This window comes from Podarcis bocagei (assembly GCF_964188305.1).
Source record: "Podarcis bocagei genome assembly, chromosome: 17".
Lineage (NCBI taxonomy): Eukaryota > Metazoa > Chordata > Lepidosauria > Squamata > Lacertidae > Podarcis > Podarcis bocagei.
This window is the reverse complement of record NC_138143.1, coordinates 21,237,762-21,264,904: the sequence shown is the minus strand read 5'-3', so window position 1 is coordinate 21,264,904 and position 27,143 is coordinate 21,237,762. Positions and strand designations below refer to the sequence as shown.

General features: G+C 41.1%; 2 protein-coding genes across 6 annotated transcripts in view; one reads left to right on the top strand and one right to left on the bottom strand.

The window, feature by feature from the left end:
* The window catches only part of ERMP1 (endoplasmic reticulum metallopeptidase 1), a 40,219-nt gene extending 21,723 nt beyond the window's left edge, over positions 1-18,496 (top strand). Inside the window, exons 9-16 of one of the 4 annotated variants that reach the window (XR_014003286.1) lie at positions 602-776; positions 5,786-5,976; positions 7,283-7,435; positions 8,900-9,102; positions 9,676-9,791; positions 11,641-11,807; positions 14,582-15,937; positions 16,078-18,496. Coding sequence is in view for 3 of the 4 variants with exons in the window: in XM_081176281.1 (XP_081032407.1) it covers positions 602-776; positions 5,786-5,976; positions 7,283-7,435; positions 8,900-9,102; positions 9,676-9,791; positions 11,641-11,807; positions 14,582-14,746 (1,170 nt within the window). In the remaining variant the exon portion in view is untranslated. Of the gene's footprint in view, positions 1-601; positions 777-5,785; positions 5,977-7,282; positions 7,436-8,899; positions 9,103-9,675; positions 9,792-11,640; positions 11,808-14,581 lie in introns of all 4 variants that reach the window. The other 3 variants (XM_081176281.1, XM_081176280.1, XM_081176279.1) reach the window with 3 other exon arrangements.
* Positions 18,497-18,934: 438 nt separating this feature from the next.
* Positions 18,935-27,143, bottom strand: part of RIC1 (RIC1 homolog, RAB6A GEF complex partner 1) — a 44,671-nt gene continuing 36,462 nt past the window's right edge. For both annotated transcript variants that reach the window (XM_081176124.1, XM_081176125.1), the window contains exons 20-26: positions 24,782-24,940; positions 23,878-24,014; positions 23,337-23,623; positions 22,487-22,681; positions 21,755-21,932; positions 21,402-21,590; positions 18,935-20,914 (exon numbers count right to left, since the gene is read on the bottom strand). In XM_081176124.1, the coding sequence (XP_081032250.1) occupies positions 20,626-20,914; positions 21,402-21,590; positions 21,755-21,932; positions 22,487-22,681; positions 23,337-23,623; positions 23,878-24,014; positions 24,782-24,940 (1,434 nt within the window). In that variant the 3' untranslated portion in view covers positions 18,935-20,625. The remainder of the gene's footprint in view (positions 20,915-21,401; positions 21,591-21,754; positions 21,933-22,486; positions 22,682-23,336; positions 23,624-23,877; positions 24,015-24,781; positions 24,941-27,143) is intronic.

Genomic DNA, 27,143 nt, shown 5'->3' with positions numbered 1-27,143 from the left:
CCAGCCCCCAAAAAAGATTTTTTTGAGTGTGTGCCAGAAAAAATAGTGTTTTGCAATTGGACGTCCTTGAACTTGAGACTGTTGAATCCTGCCCTGTGTAACATAGCACATTTCTCTAGGCTGTTTAAGTACAAACATTAAGAAAAACACAGAGATGGTTATCCGCTTACCTGAGAACAAGCTCCTTTGAACATGGTGGGACTTGACTTTTAAGCAAATATGCACAGAACTGCTCTGCCAGTCTGCTTCTTAATAAACTTGGAACGTTTGTTGCTGACATTTCATAATGCACAGACATTTAAATTTGTTGTTTACATTTCATGTTTCCTGCTTGGCAGGGGGTTGGACTCGATGGCCCTTGTGGTCTCTTCCAACTCTATGATTCTATGATTCTATGATTCATAATGCACAGACATTTAAATTTGTTGCTTACATTTCATAATGCACAGACATTTAAATTCTATGATTCTATGATTCATAATGCACAGACATTTAAATTTGTTGCTTACATTTCATAATGCACAGACATTTAAATTCTATGATTCTATGATTCATAATGCACAATTTAAATCTTTTCTGTCTGCTTGTTTTGTTTTCCCAGAATACAAGCGAACAGTTCCTGGGAGAGCTCTTCTTTGATGTTCCAGTTGTTTTTTGGTCAATTATGTTGGCTTTGCTTACTTACCTAGGACATTCCTCAGCATTTGTCAGTGCAATATGGATTGTGTTTCCACTGCTCACAAAATTAATGACCTATAAGGAACTGAAAGAAAAAGGTATGGTGAGGATACCTCTGAGACTTGCCTTTGAGAGTTCTTGTAAGGATTGCAAAAAAATAATATTTGCAAAGAACTTTAGGGTGTTCCTATATAAATTATTATGACTTTCTATGGCAGAAATTCTAGTGGAAATGTTCACAGCTGGGGAATAGTAGTAGTAGTAATAATAATAATAATAATAATAATAATAATAATAATAATACCCCAGCCACTATGGGTGGCTTCCAACACATACAAAAACAAAATACAGTGGTACCTCAGGTTACATACGCTTCAGGTTACAGACTCCGCTAACCCAGAAATAGTGCTTCAGGTTAAGAATTTTGCTTCAGGATGAGAACTGAGATCGTGTGGCGGTAGCGGGAGGCCCCATTAGCTAAAGTGGTGCTTCAGGATAAGAACAGTTTCAGGTTAAGAACGGACCTCCAGAACGAATTAAGTACTTAACCCAAGTTACCACTGTAAAACATCAAACATTAATAGCAACAATCTGATGCAATATAAAAAAGTCACAATAACTTTAAAATAAACAGCATATCAAATAAAGCAATATTCAGTAATCCATTCAAATCTAATAGTAAATGGTAAAATTACATGCATATTTACATGTTATATCCCCAGAAGCTTGGGGTGGCAGACTTCATTCTTCAAAACCCTACAATGTATTTTATATAATTGACTTTTTATTTCTATTTGTTGAATATCGTATTGTTGTTTTATTGCTATGGCCAATGGCTGACGCAAATAAAGATTCGTTCATTCATTCTTCCCCTCTCCATGAGATCTTCACAACAACACTGTGTGTGGTAGGTTAGACTTCTAAACGTTTTTCTCTGGTCCAAGGTCACCATGTGAGTTTCATAACCAGGTGGAGATTTGAGCCCCTGGCCAGGGTGCAAATGGAGAAGGAGACTTGCTTTTCTCCTCTCTCTCTCTCTTTGTTACTGTGGAAAATGTGAGGCAGCTGAGGGGCCTGAGGACCACCTCACCTCAGTGGATCCCAGGCTCTCTGCCATAGCAAAGCTCCTCCACCTTGTAGACTCTTGCCTTCATGCCACCCTCTTGTCCCTACAATGAAGTTGTAGACGGTAGATAGATGTTAATGAAGTTGTAGACAGGGTGCTGGCATTTTGCGCCTGTTTCGCACTGGCAGATAGCACGATAGTATATTTCCTTCTTAAAAAGCTGAGACATCACCTTGCCAACAAAGGTCCGTATACTTAAAGCTATGGTTTTCCCAGTAGTGATGTATGGAAGTGAGAGCTGGACCATAAAGATGGCTGATTGCCGAAGAATGGATGCTTTTGAATTATGGTGCTGGAGGAGACTCTTGAGAGTACCATGGACTGCAAGAAGACCAAACCTATCCATTCTGTTTTTTTTTTTATTAATCATATTTATTAAAATTTCCAATAATAACAGAATAGAAAGGATAGAAAAGATGAAGAAAAGAAAGAAATAAAAAGACCCACTTTAAACCCTTATTTTCATAACCTTCTTTCTGGGACTCCCTCCCCCCCCCCTCCCGACTGTATTCCCCTTTCCCTAAGTTAGTTCCACAAGCTCTCTTTCCCAATTCAAACCTAGTATGTTGTATCTATTAGCCAATTTAAATTACAATATCCTTAACAAAATAGAAAAAAGAAAAAAAAATTTTCCCCAAGATCTACCCCGTTTCCTTCCACAAATTCCCCCTTTCCCCCCCCCCAAAACATGTTAAATCAAAATACAAAAGTTATATAGAAAGATAGAAGATAAAAGATAGAAAAAGATTCAAAAAGTTGGTTACATAGCCTTTGGATTCTAAAATTCCCCCTCCCTTCCCCGGTTTGGATTCCCCATGTCCATCAGTCTGTATGTTGTTGGCCTGGAGGTCTCAAGTCCACAGCCAAATTTTTCTCAGTCCATCTTGCCGGTTTTCTTTAAATTTGCTTATTTTGATGATGTTTAACTTCAAAAATCCAGTCTGGTAGAGGCCTTTAATTTTCCTTGGTCCTTGTTGCTCCTCCCATTGTTCTTTCCGTGACGTAGTTGGTCCTTTGCTCTTTTGTTTCTTACTTTCTCAGGTTTCTGTCTTGTTCAGCTGCAAAACCATTCTTATTCCGAAATCTAGTATCTCTACAGAGGTTTGTTATTCAGGAACAAAAACATACGTCCAGTTCTTTCCTTGCTTCTATAGAAAAATTCTATTGTATTGTGAACACCTCTGTAGACAAAATAATATTTCAGTTTTGCTGCTTTCCCAGGAGATAAGACCTGTGCACATCCCGGAGTAGTTTTCCACATACGCCACTTGTAATGTCCCGAAACCCCTCTAGGGGAGTTGCAGCAACTTTGTGTCCTCTAATCCAAAAGTCAAGTTGTTGTTTCTTCCCCCCCCCCGACATTTTGTATCCATATTTATGTCCAATTGTAACAAAATTAACCAGCAAAATACTTGTAACAAAATCCTCTTTATGTTCTCAAGATTTGACAGCTACTTTGACAGCTGTCAAATTCTCCGTCTCTCTCCACCAGGTTCTCCGAATCGCCCCGGTTCCCAGGGGGGGGTTGCCTTTTCCCTCTCGCCCTCGACTTTTCTCCTCCAGCACAATTCTTATAATATCCCATCGTGGAATTGATCATTTTTGTCAGCAATAAACTTCTGAATCGATCTTGGTTTCCCAGTCCTTGTTTTAGCGTGTTTACAATCGGGGGGGGGGGCTGACTTCCTTTTTAGATCCCCCCCGCTCGTGCCGAATCCGAAAAAAAATTCCTTTTTTTTCTCCTTTTATACCCGGTTACCCAATTACTCACGGGTTGTTGTTAAATGTCCGAATTTCCAATGGAAGAAGCCAGCGCTCTCCGACGAATGGCATGCGGCTGCGCTCGGCAGGGGAAGCGATAGACTCACAGCACCACGCCGCTCCCCGGCACCCGATCCATAGCCTTTAAAAAGGCTCCTTCACGAGTCGGGAGGGCGCTAACGGTACCAGCCGAGTCCCCATGTCCACAGGCTCCGTGCCCGTGGTTTTTAAGGGTCCCCGCGTCGCCGGCGCGGTAGGACCCAGCCCCTGCCGAGCAGACTCCCTCCGGAGCTCGGAGGGAGTCCGCCATTCGGCGATGGCGCCAACCCGGAAGTCCTCCAAACCTATCCATTCTGAAGGAAATCAGCCCTGAGTGCTCACTGGAAGGACAGATCCTGAAGCTGAGACTCCAATACTTTGGCCACCTCATGAGAAGACAAGACTCCCTGGAAAAGACTCTGATGTTGGGAAAGATTGAGGGCACAAGGGGGCGACAGAGCACAAGATGGTTGGGCAGTGTTCTCGAAGCTACCAGCATGAGTTTGATCAAACTGCGGGAGGCAGTGGAAGACAGGAGTGCCTGGCGTGCTCTGGCCCATGGGGTCACGAAGAGTCGGACACGACTAAACAACAACAACAATATTGATAGCCAATCAGTCTCCTAAGCTTAAGCCAAGAAAGAGTATTCTCTATAAGATTGAATATCAATATACGTATCAAGACTTTGAGATTAGAAACCCGGAAAACTACCTTGGGAGTGTGCTACCTGCAAGCCCCAGTAAAAGGGCCCCATCGGGGGCGAACAGCAGCCTCTTGATTACTTGGACTGCCAGGGCGAAACAGGTGCAAAACACCGGCACCCTGTCGTCTACAACTTCGTCTACAACTTCATTAACATCTATCTACAACTCCACTAGCATCTCTCGGTATTGTGAATAACACCGAGCTTACCTTTTGTTGGTATCTTCATGAACTTATCTAAAAGACTGAGTTAAGCATTTGAAAAATCTATTGAAACCAGACATTATAAGTTCATGTTAGGTTGGGTAGTTTGAAGGTCTCTGTGGCTTTGTTTAACGTTTTGTATTTTTCTCAGAAGGTTGATAAAGAATATATAATTTACTATTCTGTGTACGGTGGTACCTCTGGTTACATACACTTCAGGTTACATACATTTCAGGTTACAGACTCCGCTGACCCAGAAATAGTACCTTGGGTTAAGAACTTTGCTTCAGGATGAGAACAGAAATCGCGCAGCGGTGGCGCGGCGGCAGTGGGAGGCCCCATTAGCTAAAGTGGTGCTTCAGGTTAAGAACAGTTTCAGGTTAAGAACGGACCTCCGGAACGAATTAAGTACATAACCAGAGGTACCACTGTATATTGATCGCCAATGTGTTGCATGGGTCGCACAACCAATTATGCCGCCAGCTTTGCAAAAGCTTCTGCTAGTGCAACCTGTTGTGCGCACAGTTATCTGCAAATTCACTTAGGCAGACATAAGTAATTATGCCCAAACCTCACAATCTACTCCACAAATTCAGACACCCAAAGAGCCGGAGTTTGCCTGTTTCCTTACTTGGTGTTCTTCGCTGGCCGGTGGCAGCCATTTTCAGTCCAAAACCACAGAGAAGGGGGGGGGGGAGCAAGACTGGATGAATCAGAGAGCAGGAGAGATTGGACAGATCAGTCTTTCCTTCGTCTCTCTTGCTGGTTGGCTTCAGAACATTTTAGGAAGAAACCATGGCAGAAGGGGGAGGGAAATCGGTGGGATTCGTGGACTCGTTGAGCGAATGCTTGCTTAACGGACTATTTCCAGGGAATGCTTTGTGGGTGGGACTTTGTATATTTAATTTCATATTCATCATGCTTGCCCATGCTTGCATAGCAGCCCTGGTGTTAGTGGTGAAAGAACATTAAATCTGAAGCAAGGTCTAGAATTCTATATAAAATATAAAATAAATAAAATTTTATTATTATTAAGGCACAGTCTGACCCCCTCCTTTGGTAATCCTCACAGAATGGTTGCCCAATGGTTGCCATTAATTTGATTTTGAATTGATTTTAAAATGAATTGATTTTAGACTGCTGTGTTAGTTTTATTGTTGTTAGCCGCTCTGAGCCCGTCTTCAGCTGGGGAGGGTAGGATATAAATAAAATTTTATTATTATTTTTATTATATTGCTAGCAACTTCTTCTTTCCCTCCCTCTCTCTCAGTGCAGGTGCCACAATGAAATTTCTATCAGTTTACCTCCTTGGAATGTTTATTCCACATGTCTATTCGTTATACCTCAACTGGATTATATTTGAAATGTTAATTCCCATCTTGGGACGCAGTGGTTCAGAAATTCCACCCGATGTCGTCGTGGCTGCTTTTATCGTTTTGGCGACGATATTTCTGTCTTCCTACTTTGTAAGAATGCTTTCAGAAATACTTTGTGTTCTACTAATTCAGCTGATTCACAGTGCAGTCCTAGGCATGCTTTCTCGGAAGCAAATCTCGTTATATTCATTGCTGCTTACTGCGGAGAAGTAGTGTATAGGGTCCCAGCATTAAGAACATTTGATCTGTAGGTTAAACAAATGCTGTGACAATTCTTGTGTTTTCAAAAAATAAAAATGCAAATACATGTGGCTTCTTTGCGCATGTGACCATGAATTTTCCGAGACCATTTTTCTCAACATCTTTCTGTTTTAAGCTGTGAAACATGTATGGCCCGAGAGCTTCTGCGTGAATTGCAAATTGCCATGGGCTGTGCTTCAATTAGCTGCTTTTTAAGTTTTCCCTCTTGCGAAATAGAGTAATTAACATGTCCATACACAAAAAAAAGTTAGCAGGTTGCTCACGTTCACGAATTTTGGTTTTTTCGGCGGGACACTGGGAGGTCAGCAAATCTGCTGTTTCTGCTGGAATAGATGCAAATTATGTAGATGAATTAGCGTAATGAATTGTGCCCATTAAGTTATGTGGAAGGGGAGGGAACCGTAACCCCAACTTGCAACCCCTGGAAATTCTGCACAGAACTCCTCTAGCATCTTAGATTTCACCAGTCATCGCCAATACTATCTTCACAACCCTTAAGGAGCAGGAACATTTTCTTATATTTTAACAAAAGCTGATATTGTTTCTTTCTGCTCACTAGTAAATACCATGCTAGTTTGCTCCCTCCTGACCTTACTAAAGGAGAGGTATGAAAGGCCCTGGTTCAGATCTCTGCTTAAATATGATACTTTATAAGTCAGATATAGGCAGACCAGATTTCTTTTATTTTCTTTCTGCTGGAACCCCAAAGCCCACTGAATGGAACCAGGTTCCTAGCCTTAGAATTAAGAAACAGGAATGATTTCTGCACATGTGCCCAGTAGTTCATTTACAGTACCACTCCTAGTTTTCCCCCAAGCTTTGTTCATTCGAGTGGCCTAATTTAGAGAGAAAAGCCTTTTTTTAAAAAACAGTTGGGAGCTGATTTTTTTTTCTAAATTGTCCAGAGATTTGCTGGTAGATCCCTTTCTCCCATCTGCCTGTCCCCTAAACCATGTGGTCCTTCTTAGATCACAGGCCCTCATCCAGATTTGCCACGCAGAGTTGTGTTTGGGAGAAGTCTTTGCGATTAAATAAACCTAAATTTCAAAAGCTTGCAGGTTCACTAGTTGGTTTTTCTGGATGTGTGTTTATAGATGAAGTATTCTTATCCTTGTTTTTTTCTCCTGTTCTTCAGCTTAAATTCATCTACCTTGCCAAAAGTACAAAGATGTCAATAATAACGTTAGCAACTGTTTCTGCAATCATGTTCGTCCTGGTTTGCAGTGGAATCTTCTTCCCGTTCAGTTCAGATTTTGCAAACCCCAGACCAAAGCGAATCTTTCTTCAGGTAAGGAACCCTTTAATGCTGCAGAGGGCGTATCCATGCAATTGTTAACGAAAGATGTGGTGAATGAGTGAAACTCAGCAAGTCTTAGAAGCTGTTGGCTCATAATGCTCTCTGTAGCCACTGAAATGGACCAGAGATAAACACAGGAAACTTGGGATGATGCTGTAGTAGTGAAACACTTACCTTCCAACCCTTTAAATCTTTTATGTATTTATCATAGCCGTCCATGACTTTTTGTGCAGTTCTGTGTTTGAACTATAGTAGTTTGAGTTTAGAAACTAACATTTGGTTCCGTTTGGGAACAAGTTGGAATTTCTTCCTTGATATATTCTTCAGAAGTTGATAAATGTACATTTATTGCTCGTTAGAGTCTGAGTAAGTTCCCATTGATCCCCGAAGGGAAAGTATTTATTGACACTTCTCAGACTTAGGTTCTCATGACATCTAGTCTAGTATGATTCTTTGGAGCTATATGTCAACCCTGAAGGTTGATTTGTATGTCTTAATTCAATCGTTGGAGTAATAATAATTATTATTTATACCCCACCCATCTGGCCGGCTCCCAACAGAATGTTAATAATAATAATAAAGTGATAAAACATCAAACATTAAAAACTTCCGTAAACAGGGCTGCCTTCGGATGTCTTCTAAAAGTCAGATAGTTGCTTATTTCCTTGACATCTGATGGGAGGGCGTTCCACAGGGCGGGTGCCACTACTGAGAAGGCCCACTGCCTGGTTCCCTGTAACCTCACTTCTCGCAGTGAGGGAACCGCCAGAAGGCCCTCGGAGTGATGGAGGTGGAGACGCTCCTTCAGGCATACTGGGCCGAGGCCATTTAGGGCTTTAAAGGTCAGCAACAACACTTGGAATTGTGCTCAGAAATGTACCGGGAGCCAATGTAGGTCTTTCAGGACTGGTGTTATATGGTCTCGGCAGCCGTTCCGAGTCACCAGTCTAGCTGCTGCATTCCGGATTAGTTGTAGTTTCCGATATACCTATAGGGCTCCATAGTGTCTCTGGGTAAACTCCCAAGTACATTCTTAGCTGGCCTTTTGCTCACATTCAGACCCACAGAGCATTCTGTAATGCCCTCTTGCAAAATATTTTGGATGCCACCCAAGTTGGTAGTTGGTTTTCCCTTGAAGATGGAAAGTAAACTCTCGTCTCGCAAAATTGTTGCCTCCATGGTACCACATGGGCTGTGTACACACCATAAACGTAAAGCACACAGCTTTCCCCAGAGAATCCTGGAAACGGCAGTTTACCCCGCACAAGAGCTACAATTCCCAGAAACCTCAACAAACTACAGTTCCCAGGATTATCTGGGGGAAGTCATGTGCTTTAACTGTATGGTTTGTGCAAATCCTTAAGGCTGGTCTTTGTGGATTGTCATAATAAGTCCACTGAACAGATAACCCGGAATCAGAATTTTATGCTGAGCCTTTTAGGGTCACTTTTCCAGCACATGAGTCGAAGATTTCATAACCTGGATGGGCAGTTGGCGAAAAGTGATTCTGGAATATGGATTAATGGGCTCGACTATGGCGGGATATCTCATATCACTCCTCATATACCTGAACTCAACGATTCCATTAGAACCAAATGCGAGGAAGGCGCACCTCTCTGTGGATTTCCCTGGATCCTTCCTGTGGACTATTTATTCAAGTTGGTAACATCGTCTCCTCAATGTACTATTTAGTGTTTTAATAAGATTGAGAGCGGATGTAATGCTTTTAAAAACAAACAGACAGTGAACTGGTATTTAGGTTAGGTTTACAGTGGTCCCTTGGTTCTCAAACATAATCCGTTCAGGAAGTCAGTTCCAAAACCAAAGTGTTCCAAAACCAAGGCATGCTTTCCCATAGAAAGTAATGCAAAACGGATTAATCCATAAGCTTTTAGGAAAACTTTGGATTTTTTAAAGTAGAATTCTTTTTGGGGGGGGGCATCTGCCAACCAAAACATTGATTTATTCCAACACGTTTGGTTTTATAAGTTTGTTTTTGTTTTTTTATATGACAAAGATAGTCGTTTGGATTTACTTTATGTGTTTGTGGCTGGCTGTAAGGCCATAACTTTAGTTTTCAAACCTATCCGTGTTTGACGCTGTGATATGACCAGTTGTGTTGTGCAGAGTCTTTAAGTTGGACAGATTCAATACCGAGCAGTAATTTAAAGTACTTTAGAAATGCCGTTTTGGAGGGTCACATTAATCTTAAACGCAACCTCTTCTTGCAGGAAAAATTGGTATCTTCCTGCTCCAGCCATCACTCCCAAGAAACCAGCTCACTTTCAGCTTCTCTCCAAAGAGCGAACGCCGTCAGATTCTACAAAGTTCACCTTTGAAATAACCGGTGAGTTGTGTGTGCTTTTGTATTTTTATGTGCTGTTTACCGTTGGGGAGATGTTCTGGTTTCTGCAGCTGGCAATGCTAGTCCTAAAATACTGAGAGGAAGGCTGCTGACAAACAATTCCCTGTCACTGGCGGCCTGGATAGGTCAGCATGGTGTTGATAACGCAGAGGTTGCAGGTTTGGTCCCCATATGGACAGCTGCATATTCCTGCATTGCAGGAAGTTAGGACTAGATGATCTATGACCCTAACAGTCCAGTTTCCCAGATATAGGAAATTTTGCATGCCACAGTTGCAGTATGCATGAGAGAGCTTCTGCCTGTAATAGGCTCTTGTATATGAAAAGTTATGTCACAATAAATTAGTTGGTCCTTACAGTGCCACAAGACTTTGTCATCTCTGCAGCAAGCAACTAAAGGGCTACCTTCTGGCGATTTGTTTAAATTTTTATGCTGCTTTTTAGGCCTTCAAAGCAGCTTGCAAATTAAAGGCAAATAAGCGATAAGAATGAGACAAGTACAAACAGAAGCTCAGTGCACAGCTTTCTATATAAATAAATATGTATATGTATGTTTCTATTAGGGTTTATAAAGAAGAATACAAAGATTGTTGTCAGATATATTTTTTTGTCCAAAACCAAAACATTAAAGGCAAAAAAGAGAAAGAGAAGAAGAGGAAGGAAGGGGAAGAGATAGAGAAAAAGGAATAGAAAAAGATTGAAAAGAGAGAGAGAAAAGTTAAGAAACTAAAGGACTTCTGATTCCTTGTCTGTCTACTATATAGCTGAAGTATAACACCTAATAAAGCCACTTTCTATAAATCATTATCTTCAATCCTCAAATCCAAACATCATTATTTCTTCTTCTTTTTCATGCAAAAAGTCTGTGAGAGATTTCCCATCTTTAGTAAACGTTTACAATGACTTTTCTCTGATTAAACATGTCGACTTCGCCCTCTCAGCTAAGTCCGTTAGTTTTAACAGCTGCTCTTCCATCGCTGGCAATAATGGGTCATAACATCTTTGAATGCACAACTTCCTGAATAAAACACAGGCCCCACATACGCTACTGATTAACACTGGAGCACCTTTGGAGAGAGTTGGATGTGTGAATCCTAGACTCATACAACCAACCTTTCTAGTTGTCCTTTGGCTGAACGAACCAGTTTGTTGTATAAGGAAAGGTAAAGGGACCCCTGACCATTAGGTCCAGTCGTGGCCGACTCTGGGGTTGCGGCGCTCATCTCGCTTTATTGGCCGAGGGAGCCGGCATACAGCTTCCGGGTCATGTGGCCAGCATGACTAAGCTGCTTCTGGTGAACCAGAGCAGCGCACGGAAACACCGTTTACCTTCCCGCCGGAGCGGTACCTATTTTTCTACTTGCACTTTGATGTTCTTTCGAATTGCTAGGTTGGCAAGAGCAGGGACCGAGCAACGGGAGCTCAGCCCGTCCGTCGCGGGGATTCGAACCGCCGACCTTCTGATCAGCAAGTCCTAGGCTGTGTGGTTTAACCCACAGCGCCACCCGTCCCTTACAGTTTGTTGTATAGTCATACACTAAGTTTCATGGTGAATGGGTTCCTGCTGAGGAACCATGAGCAGCTATTGAGTTCAAGTCTTATTTGTGGACTTCTCAAAGCATGTGGCAGGTCATTGTGGAAATTGAATGCTGGACTGGGTTGACTTTTTCAGCTGATCCAGCTTCGTTTTTTTGCCTTAAAGCAAGCAGTAAGGGACATAAAGAAATTCAGGAGAAAAAAGAAATTCACGATAGTTCTGGGTACACCTGAAAAAGTTCCTGTGTTCTTCATTTTGTGCTCATCTAGAAATCTCTGTCTGCCGTCTACTTTAGGTCCAAGTCACATGTCAGTGTTTCTTCGGCCACATGAAGGTTCAACACTGTCCAGGTGGTCTCTGGGAGATGGAATTCCTCTTGCTAATAATGTAGGCAGAGATTATTTTATATATTATACACATGGACTCCAGGCCTCGCCATGGCGCTTCTGGATAGAAATGAAGGTGAGGCTATATCAAAAACATGCAGTCGTACTTCTTAGAACTCTGTTAAAATGATTTGCTTTTTCGGAACACGGTTACCAATGGTTCATGTGTGTGTGTGTGTGTGTGCGCGTGTGCGTGTGCGTGTTTGTAAAGAAAATGCAGGCTTTTTATGCTGTACATTTTCGAGCTCAGTTCCCTCCTGCCCCTTGGCTTGTAAGTCTACTCTTCTTCTCCTTTGCACACATCCTAAAAGGTTTGCTTCCAAATGTGCTTCATAGGCAGACCATCTGTTTCAGGGATGGCTCACCCATGGGTCACCTGTAGAGCTTTTTATAGCCCTCCCCAAACCCCTCTAAAATCATCATTAACACCCACTTGCCCACACCTGCCCACAAGGATGCCAGCTTGAAGAGGGGAGCCCTTGCCCCCCAGTTTGATCTCCTGACCATAGCGAAGAGAGCCGATATTATCTGTACACTGGGCCTGACGGTAAAATCCCAAATTGTGGCTCTTCTATTTCTTGTTACAAGTAGAGACGCTTTTCTTTCTTTTTCTTTCTTTTAAATTTTATTTATACTTTTCAAATACAGTGGTACCTTGGTGCTCAAACTTAACCCGTTCCGGAAGTCCATTCCAAAACCAAAGTGTTCCAAAACCAAGGCGCGCTTTCCCATAGAAAGTAATGCAAAACGGATTAATCTGTTCCAGACTTTTAGAAACAACCCCTAAAACAGCAATTTGACATGGATTTCACTAACTGACGAGACCATTGATCCATAAAATGAAAGCGATAAACAATGTACTGCAGTCACACAGTCAATCCATCAGTAGCTGAAATGGGTTCCACACAGTCACAAAAAATAAAACAGAAAAGGCTGCAAAAACAAAAACCGCAAAATAAATAGCAAAGATAGACCTCAGCATAACACTGAGAATGGAAGTGTGGCACTCAAATTGGAAGTGTAACACTCAAAATGGAGCATGTTCGGCTTCTGAAAAAAGTTCGCAGATCGGAACACTTACTTCCAGGTTTGCAGTGTTTGGGTTCCAACTTGTTTGAGTATCAAGGTGTTTGAGAACCAGGGTACTACTGTATAACTGATTTTACATTCATTTTGACATTTTAAAACTTGACTTCCTTCCCACTTTCTGCGGTTCCTTAAATTTATTTTTACTATCTTCTGCATATCCAAATTAACTTGCTCATTTATTTATCTTCTACATATATATTTTATACCCTTATATAGCTGCAGGTTATTACAATAATCCTGCCAGTGTTTTTATCTGTTTACAATTTATCCGTAAATATTCAATAAACCATTTCCATTCTTTTATAAAAAGTTTGTGATCTGGATTTCTTATTCTTCCAGTAAGTTTCACCATTTCTGCATATTCCATAACTTTTCGTATCCATTCTCCCTTTGCTGGGGCTGCTTCTTCTTTCCATTTTTGGGCAAGTAGCGTTCTTGCTGCTGTAGTCGTATACATAAATAAATTTCTATATAATTTAGGTAGTTCTATCATTATAATTCCCATACTTGTGCTTTTCATACCTCTAGCACAATCTGTGTAGTCATAGCTGTTTTGTCCCTCATTTATTAACCTGTTTTTGTTTTTTTACTTCTATTAATTTTCTACCTAGTCTGATATTTAATAGGGAGAAAATTCCTTCTGTATCCCTGCATGACATAGAATGGCTTCTGTATAGGCTGTTTCTTCATACTGGATTCCCTTTTTAGCCAGCAGCAAGCAGCAAAAATGCACATCTGCTGTATATCAGAGGGTGCCTTTGGAAACTTCAGCCCATCCTAGAATGTGCATGTGATTACAAGCCTAGTGTTTCTAATTGTATTAAAAGGTCAAACCCACAATTTTCCTATGAACCAACATTTCTACTTTTGCTTTTTGTGAGCCTTTTTAAAAAATGAGCACAGATTGCTCCACCTCCATATAGCTTGTTTGTTGGATATGCTGCGTAGCTCCCATTTCAGTATGCTTCCTCGTAACATGTGTCTTAGTTGTCAAATTGGTTTCAGTATCATTTGTGAGCTTTCAGCCTGCTAAATACCATTTTCCCTTCTTTGTAGTCTCTGTGAAGAGCACACAAGCTTCTGTCCTGTTTGCAGGCCCCGAGTCTTCTGGATCTGACACCCTTCGCCACCTATACCGTATTTTTTGCTCTATAAGACGCACTTTTCCCCTCCTAAACAGTAAGGGGAAATGTGTGTGCATCTTATGGAGCGAATGCAGGCTGCGCAGCTATCGCTGAAGCCAGAAGAGGAAGAGGGATCGGTGCGCACAGATCCCTCTTGCTGTTCTGGCTTCTGGGATAGCCATGCGAAGCCTCTTCAGGGCAATGGGAGGAATGCTCCCCCTGGGACTGAAGAGGCTTGACACGGCTATCCCAGAAGCCAGAACGGCAAGAGGGATAGCTGCTTTCGCTGCACAGTGATCCCTCTTGCTGTTCTGACTTCGGCTGGAGAGGCGCTGCACAGCTTTCTCTCTCTGCGCAGCGACCCTTCAGTAAAGCGGGAGGAGAAACGGAGCCCCTTCCATTTCTCCTCCCGCTTTGCTGGAGAGGCGCTGCACAGAGAGGGAGAGAATTCCCCCCCCCCCCCTTGTTCTCCTCCTCTAAAACTAGGTGCGTCTTATGGTCCGGTGCGTCTTATAGAGTGAAAGATACAGTAATTGTGCAATGATAATAAGGGACTTAGAAGTTTCTAGAAATCATATTTAGCATGACAGTGATCAAATCTTTGCTTAATCTGGCTTTGCCTTGGCTGTTTTTTCAGGCTTCTGAAGAGCCCACTAAAGGAATGGTCACCCTTTCTGTGGTTTCGCAGTATTTATTTGAAGAAGATCACAACTCTCCTCAGTTGCAGGCCTTAGCTGAAAGATTTCCCAACTGGACTTTTACCTCAGGCTGGGTCTCCACCTATGATCAATTTATCTTTTAACCCAGAGATAACACAAAGGTAAATTGTTTCCCATACATTGGATGCAGCTTTCGCTCATAAGGAGTTGGGAAGAATGAGTATTGTTGACAAAAAATACTGTGTAAAATACTTCAGCCACAAAGGTATTTCTATGGCAGCTTGAATACGTAAAAGGGGGTGGGGGCATGGGGAGAGAGAAGGAAACCTTTGTGGTTTTTATGCAAAATATCACCTACTTGAAAGCTGCCTTTTAGGAAGTGGTTTTGGAGTTGCCGTCCTGGGCATCTTGCAATAAAGGGGGCTTTGCGCAGGCATTCCAAGCACAATGTAAAACCCTCCGCAGGCTTTAAACAACCCGAGTTCTGCCTTCCAGTAACATTTTGATTTGTTGTGTTCTTAATCGGCTAAAGTAAGTCTTTGGGTTGGAGACTTTTAAGACTGTACATCATGGAAGATAAAAGAAGCGCCAGTGATCGTTACAGTTCCAAAGTATTGATGCCCATTTAGAACACCATCTATAATCAAAGCTCTTTAAATTCTTAACCACAGAGACCTTGGCTATTGCTGATTCTTGCCTGCTCTGATTTTACGGTTTTTCTTTCTAAAAACTTCTGTATGTCCCTTTTGGGGCATTGTACTGATGCTCGACTGCAGTGTCTCCGAGTAGAAGTTGGACCAACCCCAAAATGCACTCACTTTTCTATGGGGATCAAGTGGAACGAAGGCCAGGCTGTATCGGATGCAAGCGCACAGTGCTATTGTCTCTTTGGACTTCTAAGCACTGAGCTAGCCACTTTCGCCTTTTGTATGCAGGTGTCTTATCTGTGTGTTGGGTTTTCATTCTTGGCAATACCAACTATTCAGCAGTTGCTAAAATTGTCAATGGTCAGTTCCTATTCTTTAGTTGCTTCCTTGCAAGTTAGTAAAAACTACACATTTCCACTGTGTTATTAGAAGCTTGCAGGAAATCAAGTTGCACATGCATAAAATGTGCTCCTTTAAAATATGTTGGAATGAGGAAACTCTTGTTCAGAGAGATTTTGAACACAGTATGCTCATCTGTAATTCCTTCCACTTAAGATTACATTGCTCTACTCTGTTTCTATCGAACTCAATGGGACTTGCTTTTGAATAGGTACGTGTAGCATTAATGCTATTCATGCTTAGGATTTTGCTATTAATGACTTCAGCTTCCAAAGGCCAAATATTTTAGTGCATCGGGGGGAAAGAAACATGTTCCAAAAGGAAACATGTTGGGAAGAATTTGCCTAGGAGGAGGCTGAAAACAGCCTGCCATAAATTAGAAGCCATTTGCAGGTGAAATAAGCAAAACATGAAGTGATATAAAAAAGAAAATTTGTTTCAGATCCACACAGTAATAACTTCGGACAGAAGGTTGAGGTCCCATCAAACAGTTTTTTGGGGGCAGGTTTTTAGTCAGATCATAGAAAGCACTTCCAGTGGCAACCAATATAGAACCCTTTCCCCTTCCTACCTCTTCTGCTTCATTTGCATAGCGAAGGAAGGGGGGAAAATGGCATTTTCATCAAAACGAGTAACATAGGCTGGACAGTCTCCCTGCTGGAGGACATGTAAAAGTGGCATATGCCAGAATGTTCAGAGAACTTAATTGTATAAAATACTTCTTTATTCTCTAGAGCAGGTGTCCCCAAACTTGGCCCTCCATATGTTTTGGGTCTACAATCCCCATCATCCCTGACCACTGGTCGTGTTAGCTAGGGACAATGGGAGTTGTAGTCCCAAAACATCTGGAGGTATGGGTTTGGGGATACCTGCTCTAGAGAGTATAGGAAGAAAATCAGTGCTGTGGGCAGAAAACTTCCATTTCCCAGTTAAGCTATATAAGGAGGCTGTAAGGCTATGTTGCCGCTTTGAGCTCCTCAAGACTCAGGTTTGTGGTGCTGCTGCCAAGATGCCAAATCACAAAGCGTACAAAGCATGTCCTGTAGCGGCTTTCACACAGGTGGGGTAGGAACAAAACCATATGCAAAGGCCAAGATGAGAATTAGCTTACTGCAATTCTACCGTGAAGTAAGTTCCATTTAAGGGAGTTACCTCCCAGTAAAAATAATTAGATCAGGATGCTATTTAAAATCCCTGGTTCTTCAGCTTTACTGTCCAAATATTTTTTTATTTTTTCCATTCAGATGACTTCTCAACATTTCCATTTGCCTCAATTTTTTAAATGCCAGTAATCCTGCACTGCGTTAATATTACCTTATTAATGTCTTGGAAAATGTTGCATAATTATAATTTGAACGTTAAGGTCAACGCCAGCCTAGATGCCTGCGTGCCACTGAAACTAACAGCTGTGCATTTAGCTTCTCCTTTGCTCTCTGTAGCCTCTTGTATAACTTGTGTCATGACATTGTGGGCTGCATTTTCCTCTCTCCGTTCTAAATCACTGAATGGTGATTGGAAGGAAAGTGAGAATCCCGTGATATCAGAACACAAGGCGTGTTATACTCCCCGTTACAGAGGGGTGGGGAATCTAAATATTTGGCTGCTCTATTGTGAGAAATGTTTAGTGGAATGAATCAGCTGGTCCTAAGTAACAGCACTGCTTTGTACTTAGAACTCAAATATTTCAAGCAAAGTCCAACACATTGCCTATATTATTACTGTCTTAATTGTTGTAGCTACAAACCTGCAGTAATATGTTATATTAAAAAGTGCACAAACTCTTTGCACTAAAAACAACTGGTTTTGCATGTAGTATTTTCCGTTCATAAAAAAAAACTACTCGCGAAAATATAGTGTTTATCTATCCTAAATCTCTTGCGGATCTTAATGTACTGCATCTCAATGTACTGCTTTTGCAACATGCGTTTAAAATCTCAGTGCACCTTTTGCACATAGTGTGTGTTCTCCAATAAACTGAGATTGGAGAAATTCAGAACTCACCAAGCCTTCCCCCCCAACTGATTTACATTGTGCCTCAAAACTTACATAACGGTTTGAAAATGACTCTGCATGATGTAAATATGGAATAATGAAAAATACATACATGTCTCAGAGCATGCTTAGGAACATCAGGGCAAGTAATAACTATTTTGTTCCTTGAAAGAAAAACTTTGCCTAACTCAGGTTGTATATTTTATTAAGTAGCAGAATGAAATAGTGGGATGCCTTTTTTGTGAACTCCTGCCTTTTTAAAAAAAGTACTTAATTGTTCAGCACATGAATTCTCTTGTTGATCATTCTATCTTGTCTTCCCTTGTTCTAGCATTGCACTGAAATCCCCAGTATGGCATTCTTAAGCTTAAAAGTTCTCAAGGATAAATTGAGTGTGTGTGGAACAAAAATCCTACAGCTATTGCTCCTTGCTAGCCTAACTATGGGCCTGGTTTTTGTCATATACATTACAATATAGCTGATGAGTTGTTAAATGTGTGCTTGGGTGTACCACTTCAGACTGCATTTATGGAGCTCATAGGACTGTCGTATTCTACCACCCCAGAAACACCCCTCTTTGGAGAGGGTGCCTGCCAGGGAGATTGGCCCTAGCTTTGCCTTTTCCCAGCTGTGCTAATCTTCCACGCAAGAATCCTTTCTTCTTCTTTTTTTTAAAGGAAGCAATCTATCTATGAGCCCCTCACCTGCTGCCTAAAGCGGTACATATATGCTTACCTTTGTCTTCTGTTTGAGAACCAGGCCCTGGTTACAGATGTTGGAAGAAACACACAAGAGCTCAGAGAATGGAATGTATGTAAAAGATAACCAATGCTAAATAAATTGATTTTATGAAAAGGTTTTGTTTTCCGGTCTAATCTGTTTAGGTGCCTCTGTAGCTAGAGTCAAGGATGGGTATAGCCAGTAGATTCGTTCTTAGGTTTTCTTCCCAGTTTCAGGGGCCATGGAAGGAGAAGGGAAATAACACCTTTCGTTAGCATAAGTCATTGCACAGGCTTCTAGTAGCATGACCTTGCTAAGACAGGCTCGTCTTGAGGTCAGTGGTATAAGCAGCGGGGAGCAAACAGAAACCTGGGCGAAGCATTGAGCAAAATTAAAGGTAAAACCCTGGAGGGGATGGGTTGGCGCAGTACATGCCTCTTAATGCAAGAGAGGCTTTAGTGAGTGGACATTACATATTAAAAACAGATTAAATATTTCTACCTGGAAAAAATAAAAGCAGATGCTTATTCCCTTCATGTTACACAATGCAGCATGTCAAGCTAACAAGAAGTATGGATTGTTACCTCATTTCCACCCTTCGTCATTTATTTGAAAGTTATTGCACATGTACCAGTACTAATGGCAAAGTCTAAGCAACAGTAATAAAACTTATCTAGTTACATTTATCCATTAAAAGACAATTTGATCTTGTCCCCTGGAAAAATATACAAAGTTATAATCTGTATTTCTATGCTCCTTCTGAATGTTCAGAACACATTACCAGTTCAGAATTCATATAGAGAAATGTATGAACAAACTGAGGTTGTGGCAGACAGTGATGCTTCTGCATAATAAAATGGTTTTGGTCCATATCAGTATTCATTATACCCCACATTATAAAAATAAGTGTTAGTTTTTGTATAAAAAGTAGAAGTGTTGCATTTCTCTTTTTTTTCCTGTAACCCCAATTGCACAGTAGAAACCAACCAATGCCTACATTTTAATACTGTTACAGGTATTTAATATTATACATATTGGGGGCAGCAGATAAGGGGAAAAATAAGTACCTCAAAGCAACCATGAGCCTCTGCTGCAGCCAGCTTCTCTTAACATTGTTGTATGAAAGTTAAAATAAACATTTGCAATTAGTTACAAGTATATGCATTATAAAATATTTGCAAGGTGGTAGTTTAAGTATGTACACTGTACATTGTCACTAGCCAGCCTTAAGAGCAATAAGGTGGTTCTATTTACATAAAACTAGTCTTGAGAGAGAAAATGTACAAGTGAAATAAATAAGAACCTTCCGTTATTTGTTAAAAATCTGCTTAGGATACACCTGAATAGGTCCGAAAACAAAACGATGTCCCTAGCAACTGTTTCTACTGCTGTGGAAGAGTTCGGTGAAAGTCTTGTTGCATCCTGATAGAAGTGCAACTATGCTTCAATTTTCCTGGAATTAAAGGTCAAAGCATGCAAGACAGAGAGGGCTCGGCTCCCCTTCACTGCAATACAAGCACCAGAAGCATGAACAGAATATACAGGAATATTCACAAAACATACAATGTATTTTACAATTATTTAATATAAAAAGTCTAGTGATATCAAACAGCATAATCTATAAAACAGACAGAGCCTAGCTCCATCAAGCCATCGTTTCCGGCAATCAAGCTAAGCAGAACATACGAAGTTGTTATCCTAGTTAGCTTCATTGTTGATTTTTTTAAAAGTTTGGGTTCAAAAACCAGGCAAGCTGAACATTAGACAAACACTCCTCTTAAATGTTGTCTTGTTTTCCAGAGGGGACCAGTTTAATTTAGAACCTCCGGATATTAGGTTGCATTCTTCTTGCATCCCAAAGGAACTCAACTTGTGCACTGATATATATGTCCTTCTGCATGATCAGTTATCCAAAACAACAGGAAACTATTTGAGGACAAGAGGGGGGGCAGGGCGGAAAAAACAAAGATCTCCAAAATAAAATTATCTTGGTATGAAAACTACAAATATGATATTCTTGCTTTCCACATAGCTAAGTTTATAGACGAAAGAGCCAAGACTGCTTACTAGGAAGTTTTCACAGATTTAAGAAGGTTCTTTAGTTAATGCATTTTTTAAAAAACACACCAAAAAAGCATTAAAAAAAAGAAAAGTTTAACTGTTGAAGGCTTTGATTACTTCCCCCCCCAAGCAATGTTCTTAAATGCCATTACTATGATGCTGTGCTCTTATTCATATGATCAGCCAAAAGGTTTCAGGCAGTGTTAGGACACAGTGCAGTCATAACTGCCTTCTGGGAGTGGGTCCTCCTCTTCCTCCTCTCCAATCATGTCCTCATCGTGCCGCGTCATGGTGCTACTGCCAGGGTCAGTTTGAGGACTGACACTGTGGCCAGCTGAACTTCTGTTTTCTTCTGCCCTCGGGCTGGCTTGCTCTGCTGCTCTCGAAAGGTTTGCAGGCTGAAAGGCTTCCTGCTGCACTTGTTCCTCTGCTATCTCGCTCAGTTTCTGGAGCTGGGGCTTGAGGACGGTTAAAAATGGCTTGTACCCAAGGCTAAAGGACATAAAAGAGAAAAGTCATTCCAGTTAATTATCTTAAAACTCCTAATTCGGGCTTTGACCTTCTCCTGGTCATTAAAGTTCAGAACACGATGTACCTCGCACTAAACATACTCAAAACGTTTTGCTCATAAATTAATGGCTGTGGAAACACTTTTAACAGTAAAAGCCTGTATTTACTCATATGGTGTCCCAAGTTTTCCTTATTACCCTGAAGGTGCTCCCACCATATCCCAAGTCACTGTGATTTGAGATATACATGCATACCCTGCTTGTTCTATGGATAGATACAACCTGTTCTCACACTACTGTTTAGTTTTTTATATCATGCCTATTATTGAGGTCACTGAACAGTTCCTGGTTGAGACAGGTCCAACATTAAAAATTCATCCTTTAATCACCAGTGTACTTCAGTGCTATGTTGAATTGCATGCGGTTTTATTTGGCAGAGAGTGGGAGGGGATAAGGCTCATGAAACTTACCAGTCTGTAGAGGCCCATCTATCTACTGCCTGCAATCCCATCTTTATGTTCTGCAACATCTCTCCATCAACCTCTGAAGATTGCATTAGGCTAAAAACTTGACTGATTATTGAAGATTCCCGGAGAATAAGGCCTATAATAACGCACCAGTCCAGACATCCTGCTTCCATAAAAATATGAAGCAAATACCTACAGAAGAGCAAAAAGTTGAAGCAAACAGGGTAAGGCAAAACAAACTTTTTAACACCACTGCAAGACTGCTGTCCCCTCTAACCCCAACCTGCTAAGATTGGCTTCAAGGAGACATAGCAAATACTCCTCACCCCTTTACTACAAATTTCAACCTAACTTACCGCAGCTGAACCTGTGATTTATGTGGCCCTTTACTGGCCAGCTCCAAGGAGATATGTTCCAGCTCAGATTGTGTTAAACTCAGTGTTGAGAAGTTCTCATCCACCATCGTCCAGTCTCCGTCCACGATAGAGCTTGTTTCCGTCAGGTCTGTTGCTGAACCAATGCTACATTCATCACCTGTTGAAACACTTTCATTTTAATGCGGAACTTAGAAAATCAGTACAGTACTGATCATGTCTGTTATAGCGAACCCAACAGAATGGCAACCTTGAGATCTGTGGTTTCCAAACTGTTAAAGGGAAGCCTTGGCTTTCCCTTCAATAAGATCAGGAATTAAGACAACTTCTCTGAAATAAAGCTTGCCAACCATGGCTGATTTCCACCCGTAATACTGAATAGGTTTTAAAAGTGTGCTCAGACTTCATACAGACTGTTAGTGAGGCCTGTTTAATACCCCAAGTGAAATGAGTGAACATTCTACAATATGCCCTGGAATTCTCCATGGCACACTATGGCAGTCATGCTGTAAGCATTTCTAAGCCATTATTACCAGCACAGTTTTTGCTTAATCCATTTCCTTCTGTTCTTTAAGAATTCCAGAGAAAGACTAGAAAGCAGAAGGGAGCCGCGAGATGTGCAAAGTATTCCCTGCTCCCCTTTCCCTCAAGAAAATGTGGAACTTAAATGTATTCTCAAAGGAAGCCGATAGCGGGGATGAAGGATTCACATACCTTTATTTAACAAAGGGGAGAGAAATGCCTCCTGCATGTGAGGACCATGGGAAGATGCTGCATCCATCTCTCTTTGGGAGGAACTAATGGCACCGAGCCAGCTGTGACTTCGTGGCACGTTTGGAATGCCACTGTCCACTTCCATGTTCAGAAAGCTGTCAGCAGACTGGGATTTTAAGAGTTGTTCACCTATTACTGGAAAAGAAAGCACATTAATAAACGATGGCTCCCGATAGCCAATGAACACGTGTCAAGATTTCATTCTGAGAGCCAGTGTGGTGTAGTGGTTAAGAGAGGTAGTATTGTAATCTGGTGAACCAGGTTTGATTCCCTACTCCTCCACCTGCAGCTGCTGGGTGACCTTGGGCTAGTCAGTTCTCTGAAGTCTCTCAGCCTCACTCACCTCACAGAGTGTTTGTTGTGGGGGAGGAAGGGAAAGGAGAATGTTAGCCACTTTGAGACTCTTTAGGGTAGTGATAAAGTGGGATATCAAATCCAAATTCTTCTTCTTCTTCATTCATACAATAGGACTTTGAATCTAAGCCAGGGTGTTTGTGTGTGTGTGTGTGTGTGTGTGTGTGTGTGTGTGTGTGTGCACACCAAAACAATTAAAATTGCCTATTGTAATTATTTAAGTGCAATGTAATTTGTATGGAAACTGATCTCTGAAACTCTCTGAATAGTGAGATCAACTTTTGATTTAACACAAATACAACCAACTTGCGAATACGAAGGAATAAAGAAGCTCTAGGCAATTGCACTTCTGTTCCTTCCAGATGTCGGTCAGGCCTAGAAGCTGCTTTTACTTCCTAGTTGTGGAAACAAAAAAAACACATTGAGGATACAGTACCTGTCCTGTACTTTCCATTCTTGAGAGGAGAATTTATGGAACAAACTGGAATAATTGGAAACGGCCAGAGAAAGTCGTTGTGCAGTTTCTTCAAAGCTGTTACAAAATCCTCTACACGGGCAGCTCTGGTGCGCTCCTTACACAACCAGCCTATCAGCTCAAAGCCCAGCTGGGCAGCAAAGCAACCAAGATCCTTAAGCCTGATTTCTTCCAGGAGGCGCCGGGCATGTCGCCATAACATCATATCAATGTACATATTCTCGGCACAGTCGCTGTCTTTACTCCACCTATGGAGAGAATATCAGGACACATGACTAAAACCCAGTTAATTTGAGATTAGTTTCCACGGTACTTCTTTGCTGATCTATGCCATGTCTTCCAAGGACCATGTTGGACTACTATTCTCACTGTGAGAATAGGATACTAGGAGGCCCATGAGCTTGATCCAGCATGGACTTCTTAGGTTCTCAAGAGACTAGGAAGAGACCTTGTACATTCCGTTCTACCATCATGAGGATTATAGCCTCTGGTATCACATTACCTTTTGCCGGATGGACCAGAGGGCATGCTCAAGGTTTTCTGCAAGTTAAACTTGCCAGGAGGAAGGCTTTCTCCAGATTGGGACAAACTAATGCTGCGATTTCTGAAGAATTCAAAGCCACCACTTGAACTAGGTTCCTACATGGAAGAAAGCATAAAGAAAAATATTATACAACAGCAGGGTGGGACAGGAGGCATGGCCTGAGAGCTAAGAGAAGACACATCTTTTTTTAAAAAATCAGAATTTACAATATTTATTGATTATCTCTTGATCAACAACTATGTAAGCCATATAAAGTTATTACTTCCTTATTTCATTTTAATGTAACTTGCCAATATTAAAATAATATGGTTTGTTCACTTATACAGCTGTAAAGGTAAAAGGAGGTAAAGGACCCTTGGATGGTTAAGTCCAGTCAAAGGCGACTATGGGGTTGCAGTGCTCATCTCGCTTTCAGGCCGAGGAAGCCGGCGTTTGTCCGCAGACAGCTTTCCAATTCATGTGGCCAGTATGACTAAATCGCTACTGGCGCAGCGGGACACCGTGACGGAAGCCAGAGCGCACGGGAACGCCGTTTACCTTCCCGCCACAGTGGTACCTATTTATCTACTTGCACTGGCGTGCTTTCGAACTGCTAGGTTGCCAGGAGTTGGGACAGAGCAACAGGAGCTCACCCCATTGTGGGGATTCGAACTGCCAACCTTATGATCAGCAAGCCTAAGAGGCTCAGTGGTTTAGACCACAGCGCCACCTGCGTCCCTGTACAGCTGTAGATTGAACAGATGATACCCTTCAGTGTCACAGGGAGCACATTCTTTATGCTATTAAGTATATATTAAATTACTCTTTGAATTAAATTACCCAGTAACATATATGACAGATCTATCATGTTCATCTAACAAACCTGAGTTGTTGGTGTAGGAGGAGGTGTCTCTGACTCCCCAGAGCCAATGGCTTTCAGAAATCTGATCATGTGACGACAGAGATCCCACTTTCCCTGCTCCAAGGCGGTATTGAATAGCAAAGTTGCATGCTGCCTGCTAACTGCTGGAACTTCCATGTTCTAGAGGCAACACAAAACACTTTTAGATGGGAGCCACTGATGTGAGAGTTCGTATATTATTTCTCTTACAAGGTTCAAGAAATAGCTCCTGTGGAAGAAATCTTTTTTAAAAAATGAGGATTGTGGATGGAAATGCACTTTGGACCATATGTCCTCCATTCACTGTGGAAATCTAATTTTACAAGGACAGGAAGAAACACCAAGGACAGAATAATTGTGACACAGGAAGAACAAGGATATAGCTTGAGTGCCTCACTTATAGTTTTAGAAATCATTTAATGTGTCAACACAAATAGAAGTTACTAATATTGCAGTTGTTGTATAAGGGATTATTACTGTGACCAGACCAGTCAACTGTTGAAAAAACATTAAGGTCTGGGAGGACTCGGCAGCAACCCAGGAGAGGCTCAACAACAGACCTCCCTGCTTCTTCTTCTTCTGCTGATTCTGCACCAGTACACTCAAAACCAAAAGGAATGTTGACAGAAGAGGTTTTAGCGGTTGCATTAAATAAGATAAATGACTCACTGGAACAGCTTAACAAGAAAGTGGATGTTACAACTATTAAAATCGACTTAAATACAGAAAGTATAAATAATCTGAGACAAAAGGTGAACACCAATACAGAAACCATCCAGAAATTGATACAGAAATCTACTTTGACACGGCAGACTGCGGAGGAAGCCAGGGAGAAAGCAGCTGCTGCTGAATGTCCAGCCCTACAGAGGCAACTTGATGAACATAAGTTGACGCTTGCTATGATTGAACCTAAAGAAAAACAGATGAATCTGAGGATTAGAGCCCTACCTGAATTGGAATAAAGCTTGACAGACTTTCTCACACAGGAATTTGCTGACTTTTGGAATGTGGACTTGGGTCAATAAGAGTTTAGAATTGTGAGGGCCTTCAGACTTGGAAGAGGAGGAAGAAAAGAGAAGAATAGATTCTTTCACCTTTGGTGGACATGCCCAAGGATTAAGACCTTCTGGGAGATGATATATAACGAAATGAAAAAGGTATTTAAATATACCTTCCTGAAGAAACCAGAGGCCTTTCTCCTGGGCATGGTCGGCCAATTGCTGTCAAGGAAGGATAGAACCTTTTTTTGTTTGTTTGTTTGTTTTATGTATGCAACAGCAGCAGAAAGAATACTCATCGCGAAGTATGGGAAGACACAAGATTTACCCACCCGGGAAGAATGGCAGATAAAATTGATGGACTATATGGAACTAGCGGAAATGACTGGCAAAATCCGAGACCAGGGAGAAGAGTCGGTGGAAGAAAACCGGAAAAAGTTTAAAGACTATTGACAGAAATACTGTAAAATTAATGAATGTTAGAAAAATGTTGGAATGAAGTTACATGGCTTTAGTAGAAATGTTATAAGGAATTAAGTATAAATAGATTAATAGGGTATTAAAGGAAAAAATAAGGTTAGAATGCGTTAAGATAATTATAGGATAGAAAACAGAGGAAGATGGAAAGGAATTGCTGAAACAAATTAACAGAAGTGGAATACAAAAAGGGAGACGTGAGGAGGTCGTTGAAATAAGTGAATGAAATATAAGATATTGAAACTGTTTGATGTGTTTTAAACTGTCTTTGTTTTGTTTTGTTAGTCTAATGTGTTAGTGTTATGTGTCAGTGTTAGTTATGTAGTGTTTTTGTATTGTATTGTTATTGTATTGTATTGTCAATTTTTTTGTAGTGTTTAAATTGTTGGAAAAGTAATAAATATTATTTTCCAAAAAAAAAAAAATATTATTGTGACCCAAATGTAATTGAAATTAAGATTTTGGAATGCAGAAATAAAGAAATAATCAAACCATCAATTCTAGCAAGCGAGGGGGCCACCTAAATTATATAATTCGGTATTTGAATGATTGGTATTAGTAATGGAATTATAAATTGCTTTTGTTATAATGAGGCTATTATTGGATTGTAATTGAAAACTAATAAAAATTATTATCAGGGAATCTAAATCACCACCATTTAAACACTCCCAGGCCTATCACAGAAGAGTCAGCAGGATGGCCTGGAGGCAACTACTGTAAGGATCAATGCCTCCATATGGGAACTTCCATAGTTGAGGAATGCATGGGAGCCATTAATCATGTTTGTTCCCTTAAAAAAAATACCACTCATTTCATAGTCCCCCTCCCACCTCAGAAAGCTTTGTTTTAGTTGTTTCTGTTGAATTCAA